Source organism: Rattus norvegicus, chromosome 18, assembly GCF_036323735.1.
Source record: "Rattus norvegicus strain BN/NHsdMcwi chromosome 18, GRCr8, whole genome shotgun sequence".
In the NCBI taxonomy this organism is placed as follows: Eukaryota; Metazoa; Chordata; class Mammalia; order Rodentia; family Muridae; genus Rattus; species Rattus norvegicus.
The window spans coordinates 76,630,984-76,654,281 of NC_086036.1; the positions used below are offsets into that span (position 1 = coordinate 76,630,984).

General features: G+C 43.2%; 1 protein-coding gene and 1 long non-coding RNA gene across 7 annotated transcripts in view; both read right to left on the minus strand.

The window, feature by feature from the left end:
* The window catches only part of Atp9b (ATPase phospholipid transporting 9B (putative)), a 192,111-nt gene extending 179,163 nt beyond the window's left edge, over positions 1 to 12,948 (minus strand). For 5 of the 6 annotated variants that reach the window (XM_006254983.4, XM_017600875.3, XM_017600874.3 and 2 more), the window contains exon 1: positions 12,710 to 12,948. In XM_006254983.4, coding sequence (XP_006255045.1) covers positions 12,710 to 12,828 — 119 coding nt within the window. In that variant the 5' untranslated portion in view covers positions 12,829 to 12,948. The remainder of the gene's footprint in view (positions 1 to 12,709) is intronic. The other variant, NM_001106130.1, reaches the window with a different exon arrangement.
* Positions 224 to 12,703, minus strand: LOC134482965 (uncharacterized). The gene is made up of 2 exons (XR_010059746.1): positions 11,230 to 12,703; positions 224 to 10,363 (listed from the first exon to the last, which is right to left on the minus strand). It is a non-coding gene; the product is annotated as an uncharacterized LOC134482965 (long non-coding RNA).
* Positions 12,949 to 23,298: the final 10,350 nt, after the last annotated feature.

Consider the following 23,298-nt stretch of genomic DNA (forward strand, 5'->3'; position numbering starts at 1 on the left):
TACAATTCAATACGGAGGCAGACAAGTTCTCTCTGAACAGGACTTTAATGATACAGGAAATGGCCCCAAGAATGACAAATAAGACAACATGACATTTTAAAAGCTTCTGTTCACAAAGGGGAAACTGTCAACAGAGTTAGCACATAGCCTAAAAGAATTAATTTTTGCCAGCAAAACTTGAGCCACATGTACTACAGAGACAGGATTATCCAGAAAATAAATATTTGTGTGTGTGTGTGTGTGTGTGTGTGTGTGTGTGTGTGTGTATGCAAAAGAACTGCAAAATCACACACCACACACACACACCCGGGGGGGGCGGGGTCTGCACGACAGATAGTCCTCAAAAACAGAAGCGTAAATGGCCTATGAATGTGTTTAGAAGTGTTCAACTTTGTAAGCCATTCAAAATTACTTCAAGATGCCCAGTGAGAATGGCACCAAGAAAAGATACAACAAATGTTGAAGGATATAGGAAAATGGAAGTTGTATTCATGGCTGGGAGGGGTAGAATGCACTATGGGCATATACCACAATGGGATTAGTACAGCTGCAAAAGACCAGGAGCTTTGCTGGAAAATGCAGCAAATGGGGATGTAGTCCATCACCTGAGCTAACTCATAGACATCCTATGTTCTCTCTCCCACGGAAAATCTTATTTATGAAGGCTTCAATACTAGAAAGTAGACCGCGAGAGGAGAAGGGTGTTCAAGGAGGAGGCGGCAACAGGAGACATCAAAGGGGGAAGATTATGTTAGAGGCTGTTGGGTCAGCCTCAGTGGGAAATAAATGGCTATGGAGGAACTGAAGCAGGTAGACACCATGGCTCTGGGCCTCCTGTGATGACACCTCCATAACTGGCCGCAGCACTGCGACCCTCCATAACCACTAAGTTCTAGCTGGTCATTTGGTTCTGTAGCATCTTTACACAGATGTGACTTTTTTTCTGGAAGCTTTAGTTTATACCAAACAGAACATCATGTCCAACGACCCACAATATCTATATGAAAGAAAACCAGGAGAAAGTTTTATCAGCAGCTCTGCCTTTAAGAATGCTAAGCAAGTTTCAAGATAAAAACAGTATCCGGAGAAAATTAAGAATTTTAAGAGCCAAAAACAGCGACAAAAGTTCTTTAACATATGTAGGGCTACGCAGAGTAAAATGACAGCTCTGGGTTCGTAAGCTCCAGTCAGTAACTGCAAAGACAACAACACTACAGTAGGCAGTGTCGGGTTGTCTGCTTTACCTGAGGTGGGAAGAGGACAGTGCTCAGAGTGCACTGCTAAATTAGCTTTGGATACTGTGACCTTCAAAGCGGGCTTTCCCAACAGAGCACAATCTACATCTTGACCACATATCCTTACAGTGGAGTGCTGTCCTGTGCACACAGAAAGTTCAAAAGGACCTCAGTTCTAGGTACTAAAGACCAACAGCATCACCCTTGTGGGACAAGAAAAGACTCAAAACAGTGTCTTTGCACAGTATCAGACAGCCACTGGAGTACAAAAATCACTACCTCAAGGAGGTGCCTTAAATAAAGGGATACAAAGGGTGGAAAAATTAAAAATAAAAGAATGGAAATGGTATGGTGTGAAGACTTCTCGAAAGAAAGCTACATAGCTGTTATTAACTAAGATGACTAAGACATTTTTAAAGATGTATTTTTATTTAAGTGTATATGTATGTGAGCATATGCCACTTAGTGTGGGAGGCCATAAGAGGCCTCGGATCACTGGGAGCTAGAGTTACACAAGGTTAGTATCTGCCTAACATGTGCTATGAACTGAATTCAGGTGAGTCATCTCTCTCCAGCCCCCAGAAGGATTTTTTTAATCAGCCAGGACTACTGTAATTTAAAGGGCTTAATTCACCAATAAAAATCTAATAATCGGGGCTGGGGATTTAGCTCAGTGGTAGAGCGCTTACCTAGGAAGCGCAAGGCCCTGGGTTCGATCCCCAGCTCCGAAAAAAAGAACCAAAAAAAAAAAAAAAAAAAAAAAATCTAATAATCTTAAACACACATGTACCTAGCACCGGATCTTCAAAGTACATGCAACAAAACAGATAGAAATCAAATGTGAAATTAACAAAGTCACTCTGTGCCCCAACTCTTCTCTGTTTATAGAAAAGGTGAATCAAAAAAGAGATAAAGACACACTTAATACCAATTGTGACCTAAACACTATTTACCCAAAACCACTACCCAACAACAAAAGAGCAGTCTCCTTAGTTCACACGCAGACCACATCCTGGGCCACAGCACCAACTTGTAAACTTTAAAATAAATAAAATCATACCACATATATTCTCGTCAGGTTTTTTTTTTAAACAGTAACAGAAAGATATCTTAAAATCTATATACACTTTGTTGAGGCACAAACCAGTCACCAATAAGACAAAGAGGAAAATGTAACTCCATAAAGACTACGTGACCTGATGACAATGGCTAAACTAAGGGCTGACTTCCACCAGGCACCAGGAAGGCTCTGCAGGTGTCTGTAGCACTTAAGAATGGGGTGTGGGTGGGGGCTGGGGATTTAGCTCAGTGGTAGAGCGCTTACCTAGGAAGCGCAAGGCCCTGGGTTCGGTCCCCAGCTCCGGAAAAAAAAGAACCAAAAAAAAAAAAAAAAAAAAAAAAGAATGGGGTGCGGGTGGGGTCATCTTTATAAATAGCTCTTATAGAAATATATAAAAGCATACTTCAGATGACAAATGAGCAAAGGCAATTCATAAAGAAATACAGCAAACTCACAAAACTGTGTTTACCACACTATACTTTAGCACTAGACACTTCAGTGCCCGCATATGCTCTGCCTGTCCTAGGCAGTGAGCACAACGCATCAAGGCAGTGCAGATGCCCAACTCACATTAGGCTCTCAGACACACAGGACAAAACAAGTAAACTAACAGCTCACTCACAAAGGGAGACCTAGAAAGAAAACAAATCCAGGAGCCTTCCTGTGATGGCAGTCTTCACTGTCTGCCTATATCCATGAGAACGCTCCAAGGGAGGTTTGGCTGAAGAGGGAAAACCCATTCTCAGTGTGTGTGGATCCATCCCATAGACTGAGATCCTACATGTGATATCCAGAAGACAAGCTGGTGCTTCCTGACTGGATACAATGTGGCCAGGAGTCTCACAGGCCCCTCTCTCCCAGTGAGGACAGACATGCTGTCAAGAACCAAACAACCCCTTCCTTAATTTGTTTTTATCAGGTATCATCACAGCAGTAAGGATGTACTTCCCTATACACTAGAAAGCAGTCGACTAATGAAGGTTCTAGAAGGAGATGAGGCCCTATAGAGCAGCCATGTGCAAATGCTAGGGACGATGGGGTGCCATGGACAAGACACACAGCACCAGGGAAGCATCAGAAGGAGTTTTAGTCTCACGTCAAATGATTACTGTTCATTAGACACACTCTAAGCTTGAGAATAATTTGTTTCTAAAAACAGGCTTTGCCTTGTTTGTCAAGTGGATAAAGTAATTCCTCTGTTATTGTGTGAGATAGGGGTTCACTATACAGCTCAGGTGGCCTAAATGAAGCTTGAGACCTTACTGCCCCAGCCTCCCGAGTGGTGCAATGACAGACATGCACCACTACCTATCATTGTGAAAAGTAAGTCTTACATTTAACACCCTCAGCAGTCTTCACTGCTGGCAGGAATAGTGAACTATTCATGAAGATTTATTACAAGTCTTTATGTTCCTATACATTAATACACAGCTACTAAAGAGCAGGATCTTACCCATGAAATTAAACATGTATACAGTTTTACCTAAAAAGACAACCATAACTACACTGAGCTGTTTAAAAGAGGAACCAAAGAAATGGAAAAGGTTATAATACCCATGACCAAAGAATGATTCAAAGTATGGGGACTGGGGGGCTGAAGTGATGGCCAATAGTTAAGAGCACTTGCTGTTCTTGAAGAGAGGACCCAGGTTCAGTTCCCAGCACTCAAATGGGGCTCCCAACTGTCCATAACTTCAGTTCCAGGGAATCTGACACCCTCTTCTGGCTCCCACAGGCACCCCAACACAAAGTACTCATACACAAAATAACTCACACACATATAATGGGCTGGTACAGGGCAGGAAAACAGGGAAAACTAATCCTGGAGAAGGAAAGGGGCTCCTAACTCTGCTGACGGGAATCAAGAAGGGCTCACAGGACTATGAGCCTTGTTTTCAGTGAAAACATGTCTTGGTTTGTGATCTGCTTATACAATAAGGTAGTCCTTTGAACTTTGTGAGTCATGCATTTATCTTATGAGCCTATAAACTCAATGCACTTCAGAAACCACCTTATGATCTCATTTTTTTTATTTGTTGGGGGTTTTAAATGGGGAAGGGTGGTGGTTTTAAGACAGGGTCTAATGTAGCCCAAACTGACCTCTGACTCTTAAACTCCTGATCTTGTCTCCATATCCTAACTACAAGGATTACCAGTGTGCACCACCTGTGTCACCACCATTTTTTTAGCTGGGCTGGGGATAGAAACCCCAGCTTCAGTTTCACAGAGCTAGGTAAGCACTCTACCAACTAAAACACATCCCAACCCATGATCTCATTTCCTAAAGAAGATTCATTAAACAAAATTTACTAAAACTTGCTTTTTACTAAACCTTTTAATTTCTCACAATAATTTCAAAAGCCACAAAAATCATGTAGATAGCTTTTATTGAGAAATTTAAATGAGACTGTTTTGAGAAACCCAAGACCATTTAAGGGCATGTAATACTATCCTTTTCTTTAATTATTTTATTATACATGTATAGACATGTCTGTATATATCTAGAGGTCAGAGGGCAACCTTGAGGAACTGGTTTTGTCCTTCCATCTCCTCAGGCTTGCATAGCAAGTGCCTTGACCTGAGAAACCCAATGCTGTTCTACGGTTTCATTTATTTACTTACTTACTTGTGCGTGCATGCATGCATGCATGCATGCATGTGTCTATGTGTGACAGTCTCATTCTGTAGGCCAGGCTGACCTGGAACTCAGGGATCAGTCGGCCTCCACTTCCTTTGTCCTGGGAGTGCCTGACACTAAGTAAGCTTGTTCAGGCCTGTCTTTCTTTCCAAATGCCTAGCTTCAATCTGTATTTCTACTTCACACTGACTTGGCCTGAAGTTCTCTTCTGCAGCAGAAGTGGAGCATCCTGACTTCTACAGAGTGGTCTCTGTGAGGGGCTGCTGAGGCTACAGGCAACACTGTGGGGATCCATCTCCCAGCTCTCACTGCCACCAAGAATGCTGATGTAAGCACAAATGCACCGGGAGACCTGGCACTGATCCTCACCTCTTTAAACACTCCCTCAGCCAACCAAACTGCCAGCTATTTCACTGGCTCCATATAATCTTCTACAAATGACACTTCAGGTGATTTAGGGGGGAATCCATAAGGGGCCTGAAGAAAGTATTTTCCCTGAAAAAGTCCTTGTTCTTTCCTGCATAAGATTATGTATTTCAGTGAAGTTTTTACATAAACTAGAAAAAAAGAGTATTTATCCAAAATGTAGTCAAACTTCAGAACACCAGTTAATATATATAAATAAGGTTTGGGTTTGGGCTTTTTTCCTCACTGAGGCTCTCTCAATGATCCTGTTGAAAAATCTCAGTCTCACCAGCTTGAATGCTGGAGAAGCAACATGGGGAGCTCGGAGGCTGAGCATATGAGCAGCACCAAGTTTACCGACCGCGACTTCAGAAATGTAGCCTTTGAACTGGCAAGCACTTTATTCCCCCTCCAAAGCAATTTTCCTATTGTACTTAAAATTTTACTTCAGTATTTAAAAACAATAAGATGATGAATAATGGATTTTTTCCCAGACACAGGATAAGCATAGAATCCTAAATGTCTTTGTTGCCTGGTGTCATACACACTTAATTGGTTTGTCACTCAAGAGAAATCAGCGTTTCCAGCAATTAAGTATAATTCTGGGAACATTTTTAAATGAGTAAAAACAATGTGAACAAAGAAAACAGAAGCAATGACATGGACCCAAGTGTATTGCTCATTCAAGGAGGAAGACACACCACCTCAGCCGCTGCCACAGGCTTTCAATAGACTGCTCAAGGACTGTACGGCACAGGGCTTCCACGCCTGCAAGCAGACGAAGGTCAAGGAGTGGGCATCTTATACCTTAAGTATCTGACAGCTCTATTGTTTCTACCTGAATGAAAATATTGAGAATTTGTTAAAGTACATTAATCTAAAATGCATCTAATGTTCAAATTTTTAGAATAAATAACATAATCTCTTCTGCCTGCACACTAACAAAGAAGAGAGACACCTTAGCCATAGATGCTGTGTAGGGAACTGTGCCTATGTCCTCCAAAGAATGGAGCTCAATGGTGTCAGCTATGAGTCATTACCAAGGCTGATGAGAAGCCCGGCTTCCCCGCCTCTAACGCAGAAAGTGAAAAAGGTACTGGAGCTGGAATGCTCTGTCCCCTGGGCCTGCCATGAAGACAGCTTATGGAAGGCAGTGGCACAATGGGTACAAAGAACTCACCAAACGAGAAAACAAAGAGCAAATTTATAGAAACACAATGACACCAAACAACAGGAGAGTCTCCAGAGGTTATCAAGACACTGAGGGTGCTACTGTTAAAGAGAAGTTGCTTGGTCTCAGAATCATGGGCCATTTAAGTGGGATGTACATATAGATGTGGAAAGCATCTCATATAAGTTGTTTCTGAGTCTGGTCTTCTCGGTAAGGGAGCCCACATGTCTTCGTAAGATCCCATGGGTCACTAGAGATCAGGCGTGACTATTAACATGTGCATACTTGGTTTTTATTTTGTCTCTATACTCTCCAAACGTGTGACAGCAGCTTAATGTATATGCCTCAGTGTCAGGCGATGGGACCATAACCAAAGACATTTCTGTCATAAGGTCCCCTTCAAAAAGGGTGAATGCCACCAGAAAGAGGACTAGCTCTCTTAGAGTCTTCTGCCACATAGAAAGAACAGCAAGAAGATGTGCTTGGATTGATCTGCCTTAATACTAAACCACACAGCCTCTAGAACTGTAAGAAAGCAACTGCTGCCCTTCATACATTACCTATGCTCAAACAGTCTGGTTTTGTTGCACAAAACAGACCAAAACTAAAACTAAGGCAGCAATGACCAGCACCATCATCACCAAACTAATGAAGGAAAGGGCATCAGAAAACATGCCACAGTCATAGTGGAAAAAGCAAGAAACAATGAGGAAGGCTAGCCAGCTCCTTAAGCTGAGACGTGACTATAATCTTGAACTAGTTCTTTCTCTCTCCTCTTCCTCCCTCCCCCTCCCTCCCACCTCCTTCTTGTCTTTTAAATTTTTTATTTATTTCTTATGTGTATGGGTGTTTTGTCTGCCATGTACGCCTCTGTACCACATGTATGGTTAGTGCTCATAAAGGCCAGATGTGGCCACTGGATTCCCTGGGGCTGTAGTAACAGATGACTGTAAACTGCTATGGGATGCTGAGAATAGGACCCAGATCCTCTGGAAGAGAAGCCAGTGTTCCTAACCACTGAGTCATCTGTCCAGCCCCAACAAATTAGTGATTTCAAAACATTCTATAAGAAACCAAAAAAAAAAAAAAATTGGAATAAGAAATTATACCAATACTATACATAGAAAGTTTTGAACTAGAATTAATAATACCCAATATTAAATAAACACAATACAAAAATGTTAAGGCCTAAGCTCAGGACGTAAGTTCTAGTAGCCTGTAATTATTATGGACCCTATTATCAATTCTACCTCCACAGAGAGAACTAATGAGACACACCTATTCTGACAAGTGTAAAGAAGTCCTTATTCTCAAGGTGAACTGTGGATAGGGATCCAGAGTTCCTTTCCAGTGAAATTCTGCATTAACTTTTGTTTTGTTTTGTTTTTGTTTTCCTTTTCTTTTTTTTAGGAGCTGGGGACCAAACCCAGGGCCTTACTGAGCTAAATCCCCAACCCCACTGCATTGACTTTTATAATTTCTGAAAGCCCAAAGAATATCCTGGGCCTGAACAAGTAGAATAGCATCGTCTTAGCACTCACTGTGAGGCTGAGTACTCCTAACACAGAGTTCTAGACTCAATCCCCAACACCACAAACAAGACAGACTTTTCAGCTGTAATTATCACAGAAATCTTAATAATTACTAAAATATTAGATCATAGTTATAAAACTTTTAAGAGTCAAAAGAAATTATGTATAGATCCTCAAAATAAGAAAACCAGCATTATAAAAATCTGTGTTATATCTACTAAGAAACACTAATTTTTGCAGATAATGAGACAACACTCATCTGTTCTCAGAATGAGTTTCTTTTTAAACAACAAAATTTAGCTGTTATAATATGGCAAGTGGGGGTTGGGGATTTAGCTCAGTGGTAGAGCGCTTGGTTCAGTCCTCAGCTCAAAAAAAAAAAAAAAAAAAAAAAAAAAAAAGGCAAGTGCCTCTATGCAAGGCCAGTAACTCCACCACTTTGAGTTTAGAAAACTCAAAAGAAAAAGCACTGACAAACAGGAGCACACACACACACACACACACACACTCTCTCTCTCTCTCTCTCTCTCTCTCTCTCTCTCTCTCTCACACACACACACACTCTCTCTCTCTCTCACACACACACACACACACACACACACACGTACACTCTCTCTCTCTCTCTCTCTCTCTCTCTCTCTCTCTCTCTCTCTCACACACACACACACACACACACACACAGAGTGGAGGGGTGAGAGGAGGAAGGAAAAGACTAGGATATGAAGAATCCCCAGCGCTTTTAGGATATAAAGAACTTTTCAGGTCAGGTCCCTGGGCCTTCAGGCTTCAGTAACCAGATACTCCTCTCCCAAACAACCCAAGACTAGTGGTCATCTCACTGGAGCAAATAGGGCAACCTTATCAAAGCTATGCAGGGAACCAGCCTTTCAAGACAGTGTCTTCCACATTCCCCTCCTACTACTAACATGGTATCACAGAAGTCTGGTAAAACTATAGAATTAAATAAATCTCATCTTATCACATAATACTCAAAATGTTTATGCAATGAAAATGGAATAAAAGGAAAACCTCAACTTGAATCAGAAAAAGAGAATCCAGAGATGTTAGCCTCAAAATTACAGATAACAAAATATTCTGACATGTGTTTTAGAAAGCTATCACGTTTTTAAAAGTGCCCCGCAGATGGCTCAGTGGGAAACTGCCTGCCATTCAAGCGTGAGGATTTGAGTTTGAATCCCACATCCACATAACAGCCAGGAGCACTGTCTATAACCCAAGATGAGGATATGAAGACCACACAACATTGGAGATCATTATCCAGACAACTAGTGCACCCAGATTCAGCGAGACCCTGCCTCACAAAATAAGGAAAGACTAAGCACAGCACTCGGGAAGAGAGGCAGAGCCAGGTGCATCCCTGAGTTTAAGGCAACTAGGGCTACATAGAGAGTTCCATATTAGAGACCCTGAGAAAGGCATTACACATACGCTCATGCTTCAGTGGGCAATCCTGAGCACATGAGTAAAGAATGGAAAAGCTCATCTAAAGAGGAGTGCTAACATGAAGGATAACCAATTGAAAACTGAAACTGGAAAAGGCGGGCTCAAGAGCAAAACAGAAGAAGATTTGGTTAACGTGAAGACAGAACAGGAACTGCACAATTTGAACAGAAAATGCACTACAAGCAAATGACACACTCAGGACCTGGGGAAAACCTCAAGAAAAGACTTCTGAAGTCCTACTGGAAAGGATCAGAGAAAAGAAAGAAAGAAAGAACAGAACAGAACAGAACAGAAAAGAGAAGAAAAGAAAAGAAAAAAGAAAAGAAAAGAAAAGAAAAGAAAGGGGGAAAAAAGGCTATGCCAAAAGAAACACATGCAGAGCTGATCCCATAAACTCCTGAGTTTTTCTTTAAAGGCTGTAGTGATGGGTCAAACAATTCAGCTGACAACAGATGTCTCATCAAAAGTCACGAAAGCTCAAAGCGTGGTAACCTTTCCAAATGCTGGCTGGACCGTCATTCTCAACCGCTATGCTGTTCTTTTCTCTTTTCCTCCAGGAATGTCTCCGTCAGGTGTCATGCCTTGTGTACTGGGGAATATTACCAGGTAAAATGGGAATCATTTAAACACTGAGCTTCCAGAACAGTCAACACCACAACAGTTGGGAAAACTTCAAGTGGCAGATCATTGGTCGATGTAGAGAGCACAGAGAGATGGCTCATTTCTCAGACAGGAGGCAGTAAGACCACTAGACATCATAAATATTCAGAGCAGCACATGACTTCAAATATCTGAATTGTTTGCTTCTGTAAATTCCCATTTAATATTTTCAAACCATTGCTGCCTATAACCATAGACCTGCAAGCACAGAAAATAAAACCGTGAGTGAGACAGCTTAGCAACTGTGAAATCATTCTTCAGAAATGGTGGGAAAACAGAAACACCCTCAGATGAAGGAAAACCAAAAGAATGGCTACAGCATGTTTAAATGGAACAGAAAAAAGAAATTCTAGAATAGCAGAAAATAAGCAGGCAAGAGAAAAGGCAAAAGATATAATCCAAGAATTTCTCTTCTTGAGACTTCTAAATTAAGAGAAAAAGTAGAAGCTATAACACTGTCAGATGTGAGCTTCCAATAATACATAAATGAAACATTTACATACTTTTACTGTGTATATACACTGTAATGCCTAGAGCTACTCTAAGTAATAGCTATACAAAGACATTGAGTCAAAATAGGACTATGGGTGTTAAAGACTAGTCTGGCTATGTGCTGAGTTCCTGGTCAGCCTGGTCTACAAAGTGAAACTATCTCAAAAGAAAAAAGAAAAGTTTACTCAATAGCCCAAAATAACTCAAGAAGTTTTAGGATGAAAATCAGAAGAAACAAAATAAAATGAAACACATAGGTTCTGATTATGGAAAATCAGCTCGAATATAAATGATCTTAATAAACCAATTAAAAAACAAAAACTGGTTTATGCTTGCAATCCCAACACCTAGGTCATGGAATCAGAGGCAGAGGCAGAGGCAGAGGCAGAGGCAGGTGGATGTCTTTAAATTCAAGAACAGCCTATGGACTACAGAGCAAGTCCAGGACAGCCAATTCTGCACAGTGAAACCTTGTCTCGGGGAAAAATAACAAAAATAACAAAACAACAACAACAACAAAAAAAACCCATGAATAATCAGAAACGGGAAAAACAATAAAGGCAGCGACCCACCACTTAAGACACTGGATCCTGAATATGCAGCCATCAAGCAGTAGAGCTTCTGAATATATAAAACAAGAATAATACGACAAAAATGAAATTTTTACACGGCAGCACATATCCAAATAAACCCCTAAGATTAATCACACAACTCCTATGCAATTACTCTTCAGGTACCATCAAGAGCAGGAAAATGGCGGCTTCCAGCATACACCTCTGGGCAAGCACTCCAAAAAGGGGAACCTTACAGAGAGGTTCTGTAATCCTCAGTCAATGTTCCCATGAGACAAAAATATGAATCGCCAGTTTAAAGATGAGGAAACGAGGGTGTAGAGAAAGAAACAAGCCCAACTCAAACTACTATTAAGTACAAGGGCCAAGATCCAATTCAGTTCTCTAACATATTCCAACACTTGCCCTATAAGTCTCTCAAAACAGCCAAAAGCCAGACTTCCAACAGTTCTCTTACCGCCCATCCTGATGATCCTTGAAGCATACTCAGTACCCGCTTTTCAGAAAAAGATATATGGCTGGGCTAGGTGACCCAAGCCTTTAATCCTAGCACTGTGGGAGGCAAAGGCAGGCGGATCTCTACGACTTTTTTTTTTTTCCTGGAGCTGGGGACCAAACCTGGGGCCTTGAAGCTTGCTAGGCAAGCGCTCTACCACTGAGCTAAATCCCCAACCCCCACTTGCCATATTATAACAGCTAAATTTTGTTGTTTAAAAAGAAACTCATTCTGAGAACAGATGAGTGTTGTCTCATTATCTGCAAAAATTAGTGTTTCTTAGTAGATATAATACAGATTTTTATAATGCTGGTTTTCTTATTTTGAGGATCTATACATACTTTGGTCTGCAGAGCAAGTTCCAGGCCAGCCAAGGATACACAGTGAGACCTTGTCTCTAAATAATGTTTAACCTCAAAAGTATTTAAAAGTTCTCCTTCGGAACAAACTATTCAGTGAGCTCTGTAAATTTTTTCTTCTTTTTTAAAGTTTCTTTCATAAAGCACGGTATTATTTTCTTTGGGTAAGAAACTATATGAGACTTCCACTTAAAGCAAGGTCTGGTCATTTCATTGCATTGGTAAACTATGGCCCCACTAAACAATTTAACCTCGCTAAATCTTCACTGTACTCTTCCAAAACATCTCCTGTCAACAGAAAGTATTGTGTACACTCGTGGCTAAGTATAAAGTGGGCCTAATGAGCTCTCCACGTCTGAAAAAAATCAGTGAGACTCTGCAAGGCGTGTTTGTCACACTCTGAGTTGCACCTGTCACCCCGGCCTGCTCGCCCACACAGTAAGTTTTGGAGCTCCCGGAGCGACAAGAGAGGCGGGCGGCGTCTCCGAATTCCTGGGCGCGGCTCGGCCCGAGGCCCTGGGCTCAGGAATCCGCCGCACGCCCGCGCCCGGCTCTATGGCTCCGTGCGGACTACGGGCTGGCAGGGAAGACCCTCAGCGCCGGGAAACGTCGGGCCCGCCGTTACCTGCCGCGCCGGTCGGCACCCGGCCCGGGCCCAACGGCGCTGTAGTAGGCCGCACGTCTGTGGCTGGCTGCCGCGGCCGCCGCGCTGCGCACGGGGTACAGAGGAATCTGGTCCGCCATGCTCCGGCCTGCCCTCCCCACTATCCTCAACTCGGCGTAATCTCGGAGCCGAGTCCACTCAGTTTCCAGTCAGGGCCGAAGCATATCAGGGCGGCGCCCCGCCCCGCGCGGCGCCCTCTGATGGCGTCACAGAACAGCAGAGGAGCGTTCCGGAGGCGTGGCTAGGATAGGCCCCACCTCCATTGGCGTTGCCTGATGATGATTTTGAAAAGCAAGGCGCTTTGGTGCCCTTAATCCCCGCTCCTATCTTGTTTCCAATTTTTTTTTTTTTTTGGTTCTTTTTTTCGGAGCTGGGGACTGAACCCAGGGCCTTGCGCTTCCTAGGCAAGCGCTCTACCACTAAGCTAAATCCCCAACCCCTTGTTTCCAATTTTTGATAGTGTGGTCAGAACTTTACACAATATTGTGTTGACATATGTTTTGTAGGGTAGAATGAAGATTTAGAGAAATAAAACTGTTTAGTTTAGCAATGCAATTAAAATGTTCCGACCTGACTTTAAGTGGAAGTCCCACACTCATAAAGTTTCTCACCCAAAGAAGGTAATACTATGCTTTATAAAAGGAAGTTTTAAATATTTACGTTGTAGTTACCAAATTTTAATTTTGTTGTAGAGGTATTGAAGAAACAACCCTTAATACATAGAAGAAAAGAATACAAATCTCAAAAACTAGTTGTTCTTTCTCTCCTCTCTCCCCCTCCCCTCCCCCCAACCCCATCCCCCCCCCCCCCACACACACACACAGAGACACTCCTCTTCTTTCTCCCTCTCTTCATCCTCCTCACAACTCACAAAAAGACATTGCAACTGGGCCCTCCTCACCTGAACACTCTAGCCCAGCTGTTCTACATTGTTCAGGGGACACAACTCCATTTCTCAAAAGCATGGCTACAGGAGTGAAGGTGCATGCAGCCCACAATTTCAGATCAGGCAAGATCCATACATGAGGAAACCCCTGCCTTGGCCCACTGCAGATCTGAACACATCCAGGTACCTAAGGTCTTGCTTTATTTTTGATGGTACATCATAAAAGTCATTTCCCTCGCTGACCTAAAGCAGACCTTCAAGAGTTGTGGGACTGACAGCAGTCTCCCACCTGCCTCTGCAGCAGGGTTAATTCCTCTCCTGTGATCAGTCTTCTCCCCCATACTCCCCCTTTATGTTGTTGATTATCTTTGCCTGCTCTGAGTCACTGTGTTGTATAGAATAGTCACTTTCAGGTTCTGTCTAGCCCTGAGCAACTGCATGTGACAAATCAAGGCCCTTGACATGAGTGATTCTGTATCTTGTTTATACAGGTAAGCACCCACCATCTTCCAGCACAGCAGGATGCACAACTGGTCAACTATCTTATGCCAATAAATAATGACACCTTTAAAAGTACCAAATCAGGAACACCAGGCTCATGCACTTATCGGCCACACCTAAGCCTCCACCTGGGACTATAAAAGGAATACCTCAAGACCAAAGTATGGCAGGCATAGCTTAAGGAAGCTCATCTAGGAAACTTCCATTTCAAAGGACACCCCTCTCTGCCTCTGCCTCTGCCTCTGCCCTTCTGCCCCTCTGCCCCTCTGCCCCTGCCTCTGCCTCTGCCTCTGCCTCTGCCTCTGCCTCTGCCTCTGCCCCTCTGCCCCTCTGCCCCTCTGCCCCTCTGCCCCTCTGCCCCTTTGCCTCTCTCTGTCCCTCTTCTCCTCTGTCCCTCTGCCCCTCTGCCCTGCTGCCCCTCTGCTCCTCTGCCTCTTTCTGCCCCTCTGCCCCCAGCTCCAGAGGCTCTAAGACAGTTCTCCTGATTGTAACTCCCAGAGCATTCCATAGTGTCACTAGAAATGCCCTGCTACACAGACCTCCATCAAAGAACTGTGCCATTTTGAACACTTCTTTGTCGCATGTGCCTTCTTATGTAGTCCCTCCAGAGGCTCAGTCTCCCAGTTAAGACAGTTTTTCTGAACTCTGCATCCTTTAACCCTTCTATTGCCATGAAGAGAGGAAAAGTGCATATGAATGAGTGTGACCTGTAATCTGTGCTTTGAGAGTTAATATTAATGAATTAAGATGGTGTTTCATTTTGATTGTCTGATTGATCTTGAAAACCACCTGAAGGATAGTCCTCTGGACTATTCACATTTTCTCTGTGAGCGTCTTCATAGAGAAGTTTAAGTGAGCTGAGAAAGCCCACACAGAATATGGGGGCCCAGGGTGAAGGGAAGGAGAATATGAGTAGAGGGTTAGCGTTAATATCTCTCTCTCTCTCTCTCTCTCTCTCTCTCTCTCTCTCTCTCTCTCTCTGTGTGTGTGTGTGTGTGTGTGTGTGTATGTATGTATGTGTGTGTATGTGTGTGTGATTGTTATTGTGTGTATTGTGTGTGATGATTTGTGTGTGTGTGTGTGTGTGTGTGTGCACGAGTGTGTGTGTTCCTTCTTGCTATGGCCACCATAGCTCAAATTGCTCTCACCATGAGACAAAGTCAAGCCTTAAGTTACATTTTTTCAGGTACTTTTGTCACAGCAAGAAAAGTTAATTAATACAAATGGGAATAAAAGAATCTGGTTTCCAGTGGCCATCCTGCGAGTAAGATGTAGGTGACATGGTAAACTGCAGCCAGTGAGACTGGCCTGCCTTGTGAATCCAGTGTCTGCTAAATTTTGACACTGAGGAAGACCTGAGGGCGTACATCTAGGTTTCTGACATAGTGCAGCTGGTAACACTGTTTCATGTCTTCCTCAATCTTCTTTTCCACATTGAAACATGTTGAGATTTCACTCTCATTTCAAAGATGTGGGTTTTCAATACTGTGGCTGAACAATTAAATCTCCAGAGAACTCTGAATTGTGTTTGCTGGTTTGTTGATTATTCTTTGCTTTCTGAAAATACGATTTACTTTCTGAGCAAATATTGTCATGTCTCCAAAGCTCTACATACTAACTGGGTGGGCTTTATATCCAAAGATGAAGAATGCTGGGATAGTCTTATATCAGTAAGTAGTGTGGTCCAGGGAGCACACCAGCAGAACCTGAGATGTTCTCAGACATTGAATGTAGTGACCCACACTTCTTACAAGACACTGATAGGACTCTCTAGTGTCTAGCTTCTTAAGATTATGGGCCCTGACTCCACATGGCTTAACATAAGGTTAAAGTCATAGAATTTTGGATACCAGTAATAGCTTTCTGACTGTTTGACACACAAAAATTAATTCAAAATCAAACAGTGAATCTGAGACGTTTTGGGCAGTCCTCAACTGTGTTGTACTGTGTGACTTCAGTGTGACCTAGTGTCTGAACACACATCATGTGCCCTTTGTGCTGTGCAGACTGTCACACCAAGCAGTGCCGGTGAGCACCGTCTAAAGCTCCTCAGGTCGGAACTGCAGCGTTTTTTATTTTACATACAAAGTTGTCTGTTCCTGTGGGAGCACAGTGGTTTAATTAGAAACATTATCAGTATTGATGATTATAAAATCAAACTATTGATCAGCTCTGGAAATTTTTGAAGACTCCTTGAGTCCTGCAATATCAAATCTCCCAACAGTATTTAATTCTTCATAGGAAACTGAGCAGAATCTCCTGCTAGTGTATAAATTTTCTTCCGTATTGAACAGTTGTTCATTTTTATTCATGAGTAAGAACTGTTTTGAAGAATTATGACTTGCCAGCAGTAATTGTCTCGCTAGGATACCTACCTTATTTACCTGTTATGTTAGGATTTTCTTGTAGTGGTCTCCAACCTTCCTAGTAGTCTTAATACTGAACTCTTTAATACAGTTCCTCATGTTGTGGTGACCCCTAACCATAAAACTATTTTTGTTGCTATTTCATGACTATAATTTTTCTACTACCATTATGAATCAAAATGGAAATATATCTATGATTTCCAATGATCTTAGGTGATGCCTGTGGCCCACAGGTTGAGAACCACACTGCTCTATATTATAAAGAGAATTTATTGGCTCTGCTTACACAGTTGGGACTGGGTAATCTGGTCATCTGCACACTACAGAGCCTAGAACCCTACAGCTGCTCAGTGCCTGAAACTCTGTGCATCCACAGTCCCAATATGGCACCAAAGACCTAGAAGATTCCTGAAAGGTCACTGGGCTTTAGTCTGCATTGTAACTCAAAGAAGCTGGACACCTGTCAGTGAAGATGGCAAGGTGGCAACAGAGGTACAGATTCCAGAAATGAAGGTAAAGATGGGTCTAGCATGGCCTCCTCATACCTTTTTATTTCTGGGCGGAGCCACCTACTCAGGAAAAGGATCTGCTGCCTCAGTTAATCCTTTCTAGAACTGGGAATACAGACATGCCCAGAGGTCTGTCTCAGTTGACTCCAGATCCAAGCAAATGAGCTATCAGTATTAACCATCACATCTATGTATGCGGGAGTCATGAGAAAAAGTCAGGGCAAAATGGTCAGAACTGGCAAAAAAAGTTAGGAATCCCTGCTACAGGGGGTGGTTCTGCTGCTCTGATCAGGAATCTGCCTGCGAACCTTGAAGGTCCTGTTCCCCAGTTGGCTCTTGATAGATCAATAAAGATGCTAGCAGCCACTGAGCTGGGTAGAATAGGCAGGACTTCCAGCTTTCCTCCTGCAGGCAGGCTAGCAGAGGCAAGGGACGAGAGAAAGATTTGCCATGCATTGGAGGGAGAGAGTAACCAGCTATGTGAGATCTAGGGTGGAGTGGCCATTGGACGCTTCCTCAACTGGGCCTGGGATAGAAGGTGGGAGATTAGAGGCCAACTGAGCTCAGTGCTGAGCTGGGAGGGAAATGAAGGGCGTGATGGCTGAGGAAGGCTTAGAAGAGCCCGACCATTGAGCTAAAGCATATCAGAAATAAGCTAGTAGTGTGTATGCGTGCGTGCGTGCGTGTGTGTGTGTGTGTGTGTGTGTGTGTGTGTGTGTGTGTGTGTGTTTCATCCTCAGATCCAAGAGAACCTGGGTGGGGCTGGTAGCTCAGTCCACCTGTAGCTTAAACAGGGGTTGTAGGAACTACATGCTACACTGTTCTCTAGAGAAATAGGACCATAGGTGATCCTGTGGATAGGTATATGAAGAGCTATGTGTGATAAAATGCTGACTCACAGGATTATTAAGGTGGACAAATAGCAGGATCTGTGAGGCCACCAGCTAGAAACACCAAAAGGCCAATAAGATCACCCAAGGCTTGGGGAGTAGGTTCCAGGCTGTACCTGAAGCCTTGAAAACCAGGAATTCCACAGATGAAGTAGACCCGATATCCAGCTCATATAGAGTGAATTCAACCTTCCTTGGCCTTTTGTTTTTAGGTATTCAGTGGTGTATCAGATGATGCCCGCCCACCTTGGAGAAGGCCATCTGCTTGACTCAATCCACAGAGTTAAATACCCATCTTCTCCAGGGGGGGCAACTTCAGAAAAGGAGGAATAGTGTTTGCCAGATATCTATGCGTATTAGTCAGAGGAAAGACTAAAAATATCTGAGCAAAACAACCTAGGAGAAGGATTTATTTTGACTCACAGCGGCAGAGATTCAGTTCACCAAACAGTGAGGAGGCGCAGGAAGTAACACATCATGGTAGACAGGTACCCAGAGAAAATGTTTTCACTAACATGAAATCCCCCCCTTTGATATCATCAGGGACCCCTACCTGGAGAACGCTGGCATCCACATTCAAAGCATCTAGTTAATCTCTAGAAATGCCCTCAAAGGTGCACGTCCGGCTGTGATTTATTACTCTCTCAGGCTCTCCTTAATCCAATCAAGTTGACAATCAAATTTAACCCTTACACACTGGTGTGCCCATGGCTTTGTTGTACACATAAATCCAGTCCTCAGATCACATGTCAAAAGCAAAACAAGCCAACCGAACAAAAACAACAAACCACAGAAATGACAAACACCATTCGTTCTGAAACAGTCAACCACACAACCACCTTCTGTCCCTAACTCTGAACAGGGCTTTGGGGATGTCACCAAACTTTGCATTGTCTTCTTTAATCAAGGACCGTCAAGTGTACCCAAGGCCTGTTGGACTGCTTCACAAACTCTTAGCGTAACTTCCTCTCAGGCTGTCTCGGGATGTCCTGCTTGCTGTCACCCATCAGTTCACTCCTGCTGAACTGGTCCAGCTCGAGTCTTCCTTTGTCCCTATTTCTCTAAAACAGCCTTTGTGAAAGCTCCCAATTTTGGTTTGATATTTAGTGGAACAATTTCCATCACTTTTATGTCAACTTGTCACAAACTAAAGTTATTTGAGAGGAGGGAACCTAACTAAGAAAATGCTTCCATAAATTCTGTTTTGAATGTTAAATGTCTCTACAGGATCGTGTCTGTCACCAGTTGATGACACTTCGAGGGGGGCTGTGGTGTGTACTGTCTTGTTTCTCAGCTCTGCTCCCCACTAGCTTGAAGCTCCCCTACTCAGGGTCACCTCACTCATGACCTGTCCTTTGCTTTTTCAAATCAAGCTCTCTGGTCCATTCTCTTTCCTCTGGTAGATTTCTTCTCATCAAACCACTTCTTTATACTCATCTCAGGAGTAAATGAATGGATGAGACTAGAGGACCCAACCCAACACCGTGTTCAATCGGGTATTAAAGCAAAGCAAAACCCAGAGAAGGAAAGAATTCATTTTGGCTCGTGGAAGTTTTTAGACTTCCAGTCTGTGGTGAACGGGTTCCATCACTTTGGGGGAAAGTGTTGTGGTTTGCCCTGAGGTTATCTGTATTTTGATGCTAATTCCACTGCCAAGGACAGCTGCCTAGTCAAGGACTCAGAACTCAGGTGACTTCACCAGAACCATCTCTCCATTAAATTTGTAAAGTACAGGTGAGGGGCAGGTACAGGATAGAAGGAGGCCTGTCATTGGAGAAGGAAGGATGGGTGGGAGAGAAGTTTGAAGGAAGAGGAGGAGACTAGAAGAGAAAGGGAGGACAGGAGAGAGAGAGGGGAGAAGCCATGGCAGGTGATGTTAAGGTTTTGCTCTGTGTACTTATAGGTTGTTATCAATGTTCCTAAGGGATGGATGGTACCGGGCTTTGTATGTTTAAGTGGGCAATTATATCTTATCAATTGGGTCAAAGATTATTGTATTGTGTGTTCTTTTATGTGAGGGTTTGAGTGTAGGAAAGTGTGTGGCTGGGATGTGTTTCTGCCAAGATATCTAGCAGATATCTTGGGGCACTGCGGTGCCAGAGCTAGCAGAGTAAAAGAACCAACAATATCTTTTTTATTTTTATATTTTTACAACATGAAAGTAGAGGCAAAACACTTGGAAAGAGCATGTAGCAGAAGAGCCATCTCACTCCATAGTAAGTGACACTGGGGTGGGTAGACAGAGACAGAGACAGAGAAGGAGAACCAGTGTCTACTAACTTACCCAAGCCTCTGCCTGCGCGTCCCCACAGAAATGATGAAGGCTGATAAGTGTTGAGGTCTTGCCTTTTACTATCTATTGTAATGCTGTGTGCTGGCCCAGGAGACCTGGAATCTGCCCATGGGACCCTCTCCCCCCACAAGTTAATTCTGAGTGGTGAGTAAAAATGCCGACAGCCAGTAGTTGGGCAGAAGAGACATAGGTGGGCTTGTGGTTTCATGAACTTGGAGACACAGGACCTTGAGGAGGGAAAGGGGAAGGAAGCCACCATGGAATAAGGGGAAAAGGAGCAGGAGGGAGAAGAAGACAGCACGGCTAAGGGCTAAGAGAACGTGACCCCTAGGGAGATAAGAGCTGCCCATATGCAACATTAACCAGTAAGTGATGACTTGGGGTTATCAATGCGAAAGATTCTAACAGCATGGAGGGTAGGCAGATGCCCAGCTAGTGTGCCGCCTAAGACTTAGTAAAAATATAAAGGCTGTGTGTGTGTGTGTGTGTGTGTGTGTGTGTGTGTGTGTGTGTGTGTGTGTGTGTCTTTCATCTGGGAGCATAAATGGTCTAAGGTGGAGAAGAAGCCCTGGGCTGGGATTATTAATTTTTATTACTACAGATAAAAAAGTGTTCCCCTGTTTGGGGAAATACTCCATGATCTCAACCATCCCTAGGCTGAGTATTTGGCCATCGGGTTTTAAGACAGGTGGTCCCACTATCACATGTCCTACTCTAGTTACTGGGGCAAATGGGTACTCCAAGCCTCTCTTCCCTCCTGTAGTTCCCTAAGCATCCGGAGGAAATCGGGGGGTGGGATTTCGGAGGTAAATCGGGGGCGGGGTTAGAGGCTGATCCTCAGACTCCCCACTACTTTCTGTTGCCTGTTTGCCATAATGGTAGGTAGAAAGTGCTGGAGTTTGTGTATCTGGTGCCCATTACACCTCTCTTACTTGGCCCACAGCTGCCAGGGTCTGACTTTAGCAAACGACATAGGGACAAATAACTTTATCTGTCCTTGATACTGGGTGGACGCCTGCTTTCCATATTAATAGCTCCCATCTCTTACTTTGTCCAGCCATTATCCTGTGAAAAACAAACATGTCTGTCTTCTTCACTCTGATACCCTCACACCTTCACAGTCAGAGACGGAGGTCTCAGGGATGCACATGGCCTATCTTGTCCCTCTCTCGGTCAGTCCAACCTCACGTTCACAGTTGGTCCCGCTCACCTTTTAAAATGAGGAGCACCCCATCAGATGCCTCCTAATTCATAATTTATAGGTGTCTCATTCATAACTGCTTCTTCCCCACTTCAAACCCACCAGCCGTGCTTGGGGGGGGGAGGGGCGGCAATTACCCATGATAACTTTATTAGCTATAATTTGCATTTATCTTCTGAAAGGACAGAGCGATGCTTCTGGGAGCTGTATATTAAATCCAAGGGCTTATACTTGACCCTGCCCTGATTCATTCCACGCACAGCAGTGTCCTTTCTCTGCCTTGAAGGATGGCTACAATTTGTCACTACACAAATTATACTGTACTTGATGTTGACATTCTTTTATCAGATAAATTACCTGGACCTATTATGCTGGAGGCAATTTCCATGAAAATTTCATATTGTGAAAATCTTAGTTTAAGTTGAAGACTGAAAGAAGTGAATAGAGAAGCCAGGCTCTTTCCAGGGATGGTCCCAGAATAAATCAGCCTCCTGTGCCTTTCAATTTGCTGCATGGTTCCAAACTCCAGTCGCCAATCCTTGTCTGGATCTAGGACTGTGTAGTCCTGCATACAGGGACATACCTGTTCATACCCGCATCTTCCTAAACACTGGGCAAAGCTCCAGCTGGCTGATCTCTCTCCTACTCCCACTGGAAAGCAGGAAGTGATTTCAAAATGTTAATTGGAGCAATCTTTGTAACTTAATCACAGAAGCTTAAGAAAACATGTTATTGACATAATTTTACCCACTATTTCCAAAATAAAACCAGTGCAAAAGTCCATGTAGCACTTTAGCAGATACATGGTTACTAAAAGGGAAAGCCAGGGCATCTAACTGAGCCTGCCCCTCTCTCTCTCTCTCTCTTTCTCTCTGTGTGTGTTTATGTGTGTGTATATGTATGTAAATGTGTGTGGTGTGTATGTGTGTGTGGTATATGTGTATGTGTGTGTGGTGTGTATGTGTGTGGTGTATGTGTATGTTGTGTGGTATGAGTGTGTGTGTGTGGTGTGTGTGTGTGTGTATGTTTGTGTGTGTGTGTGGTGTGTGTCTGTCTGTCTGTCTGTCTGTCTCACAGGACAACTCTTGGACGCCAGCTCTCTCCTACCATGTGCGTCCTGGGGTCAGAGCTTATGTTGTCAGGCTGGGCAACAAGTGCCTTCTCCCCCCAAGCCATCTTACTTATCTTTAGTCTGGTGTTTGATCTGAGCCCTATTATCTCTTATTCACTTACAATGGGCAAGTTTATATAGGGCAAATTTCAAAAATTCATGTTAATTTTACAAAAGAAAGTATGCTGGTATTAGCAGTTTCCTTTATGTCAGAATTTAAAATTTTTCTATCAACTTTTTTTTTTTAAGTAAAAGGCTTGGTATGTTGATTTCAGAGAGTTTAGAACAGGAGATGTAATACTTACTTATACCAGATATTGTCTGCTCCTACAATATCAGTATGAAAAGCCCAAAGCCAGGCTACACTCTGGAATTCTATTTGTCAAGTCAGTAGATTGCTTCGCTCCTACCTTTAGCTGGCTAATTGTAAATGTTCTCAACCTGTAGTTTCAGAACCCATTTTTTCTTGTTTATGTTTGTTTCAAATGTTTAGGTTTGAAATAAAACCGAAGGCAGCTGGAGGTAGTGAGGGTACGGCACAGTCAAACTGTGGCTAAGACGAGCTTGTGTGCAGCTCTGGAAGTGCTGGGGTCCAGAAGTCAGAGTGGATGATCCCTTGTCTTCCTTTGGCGGCATCTGTAGATCACGTGGTCTTTCTAGAGAGAATATTTGAGCATTTAATTCCCAATTTCAGGTCCATCTCATGATCCCCTGGGCTTGGGAAACCGCCCAGAATTCATATCGGGGTTTTTGTTGTTGTTGTTGTTGTTGTTGTTGTTGTTGTTGTTTGTTT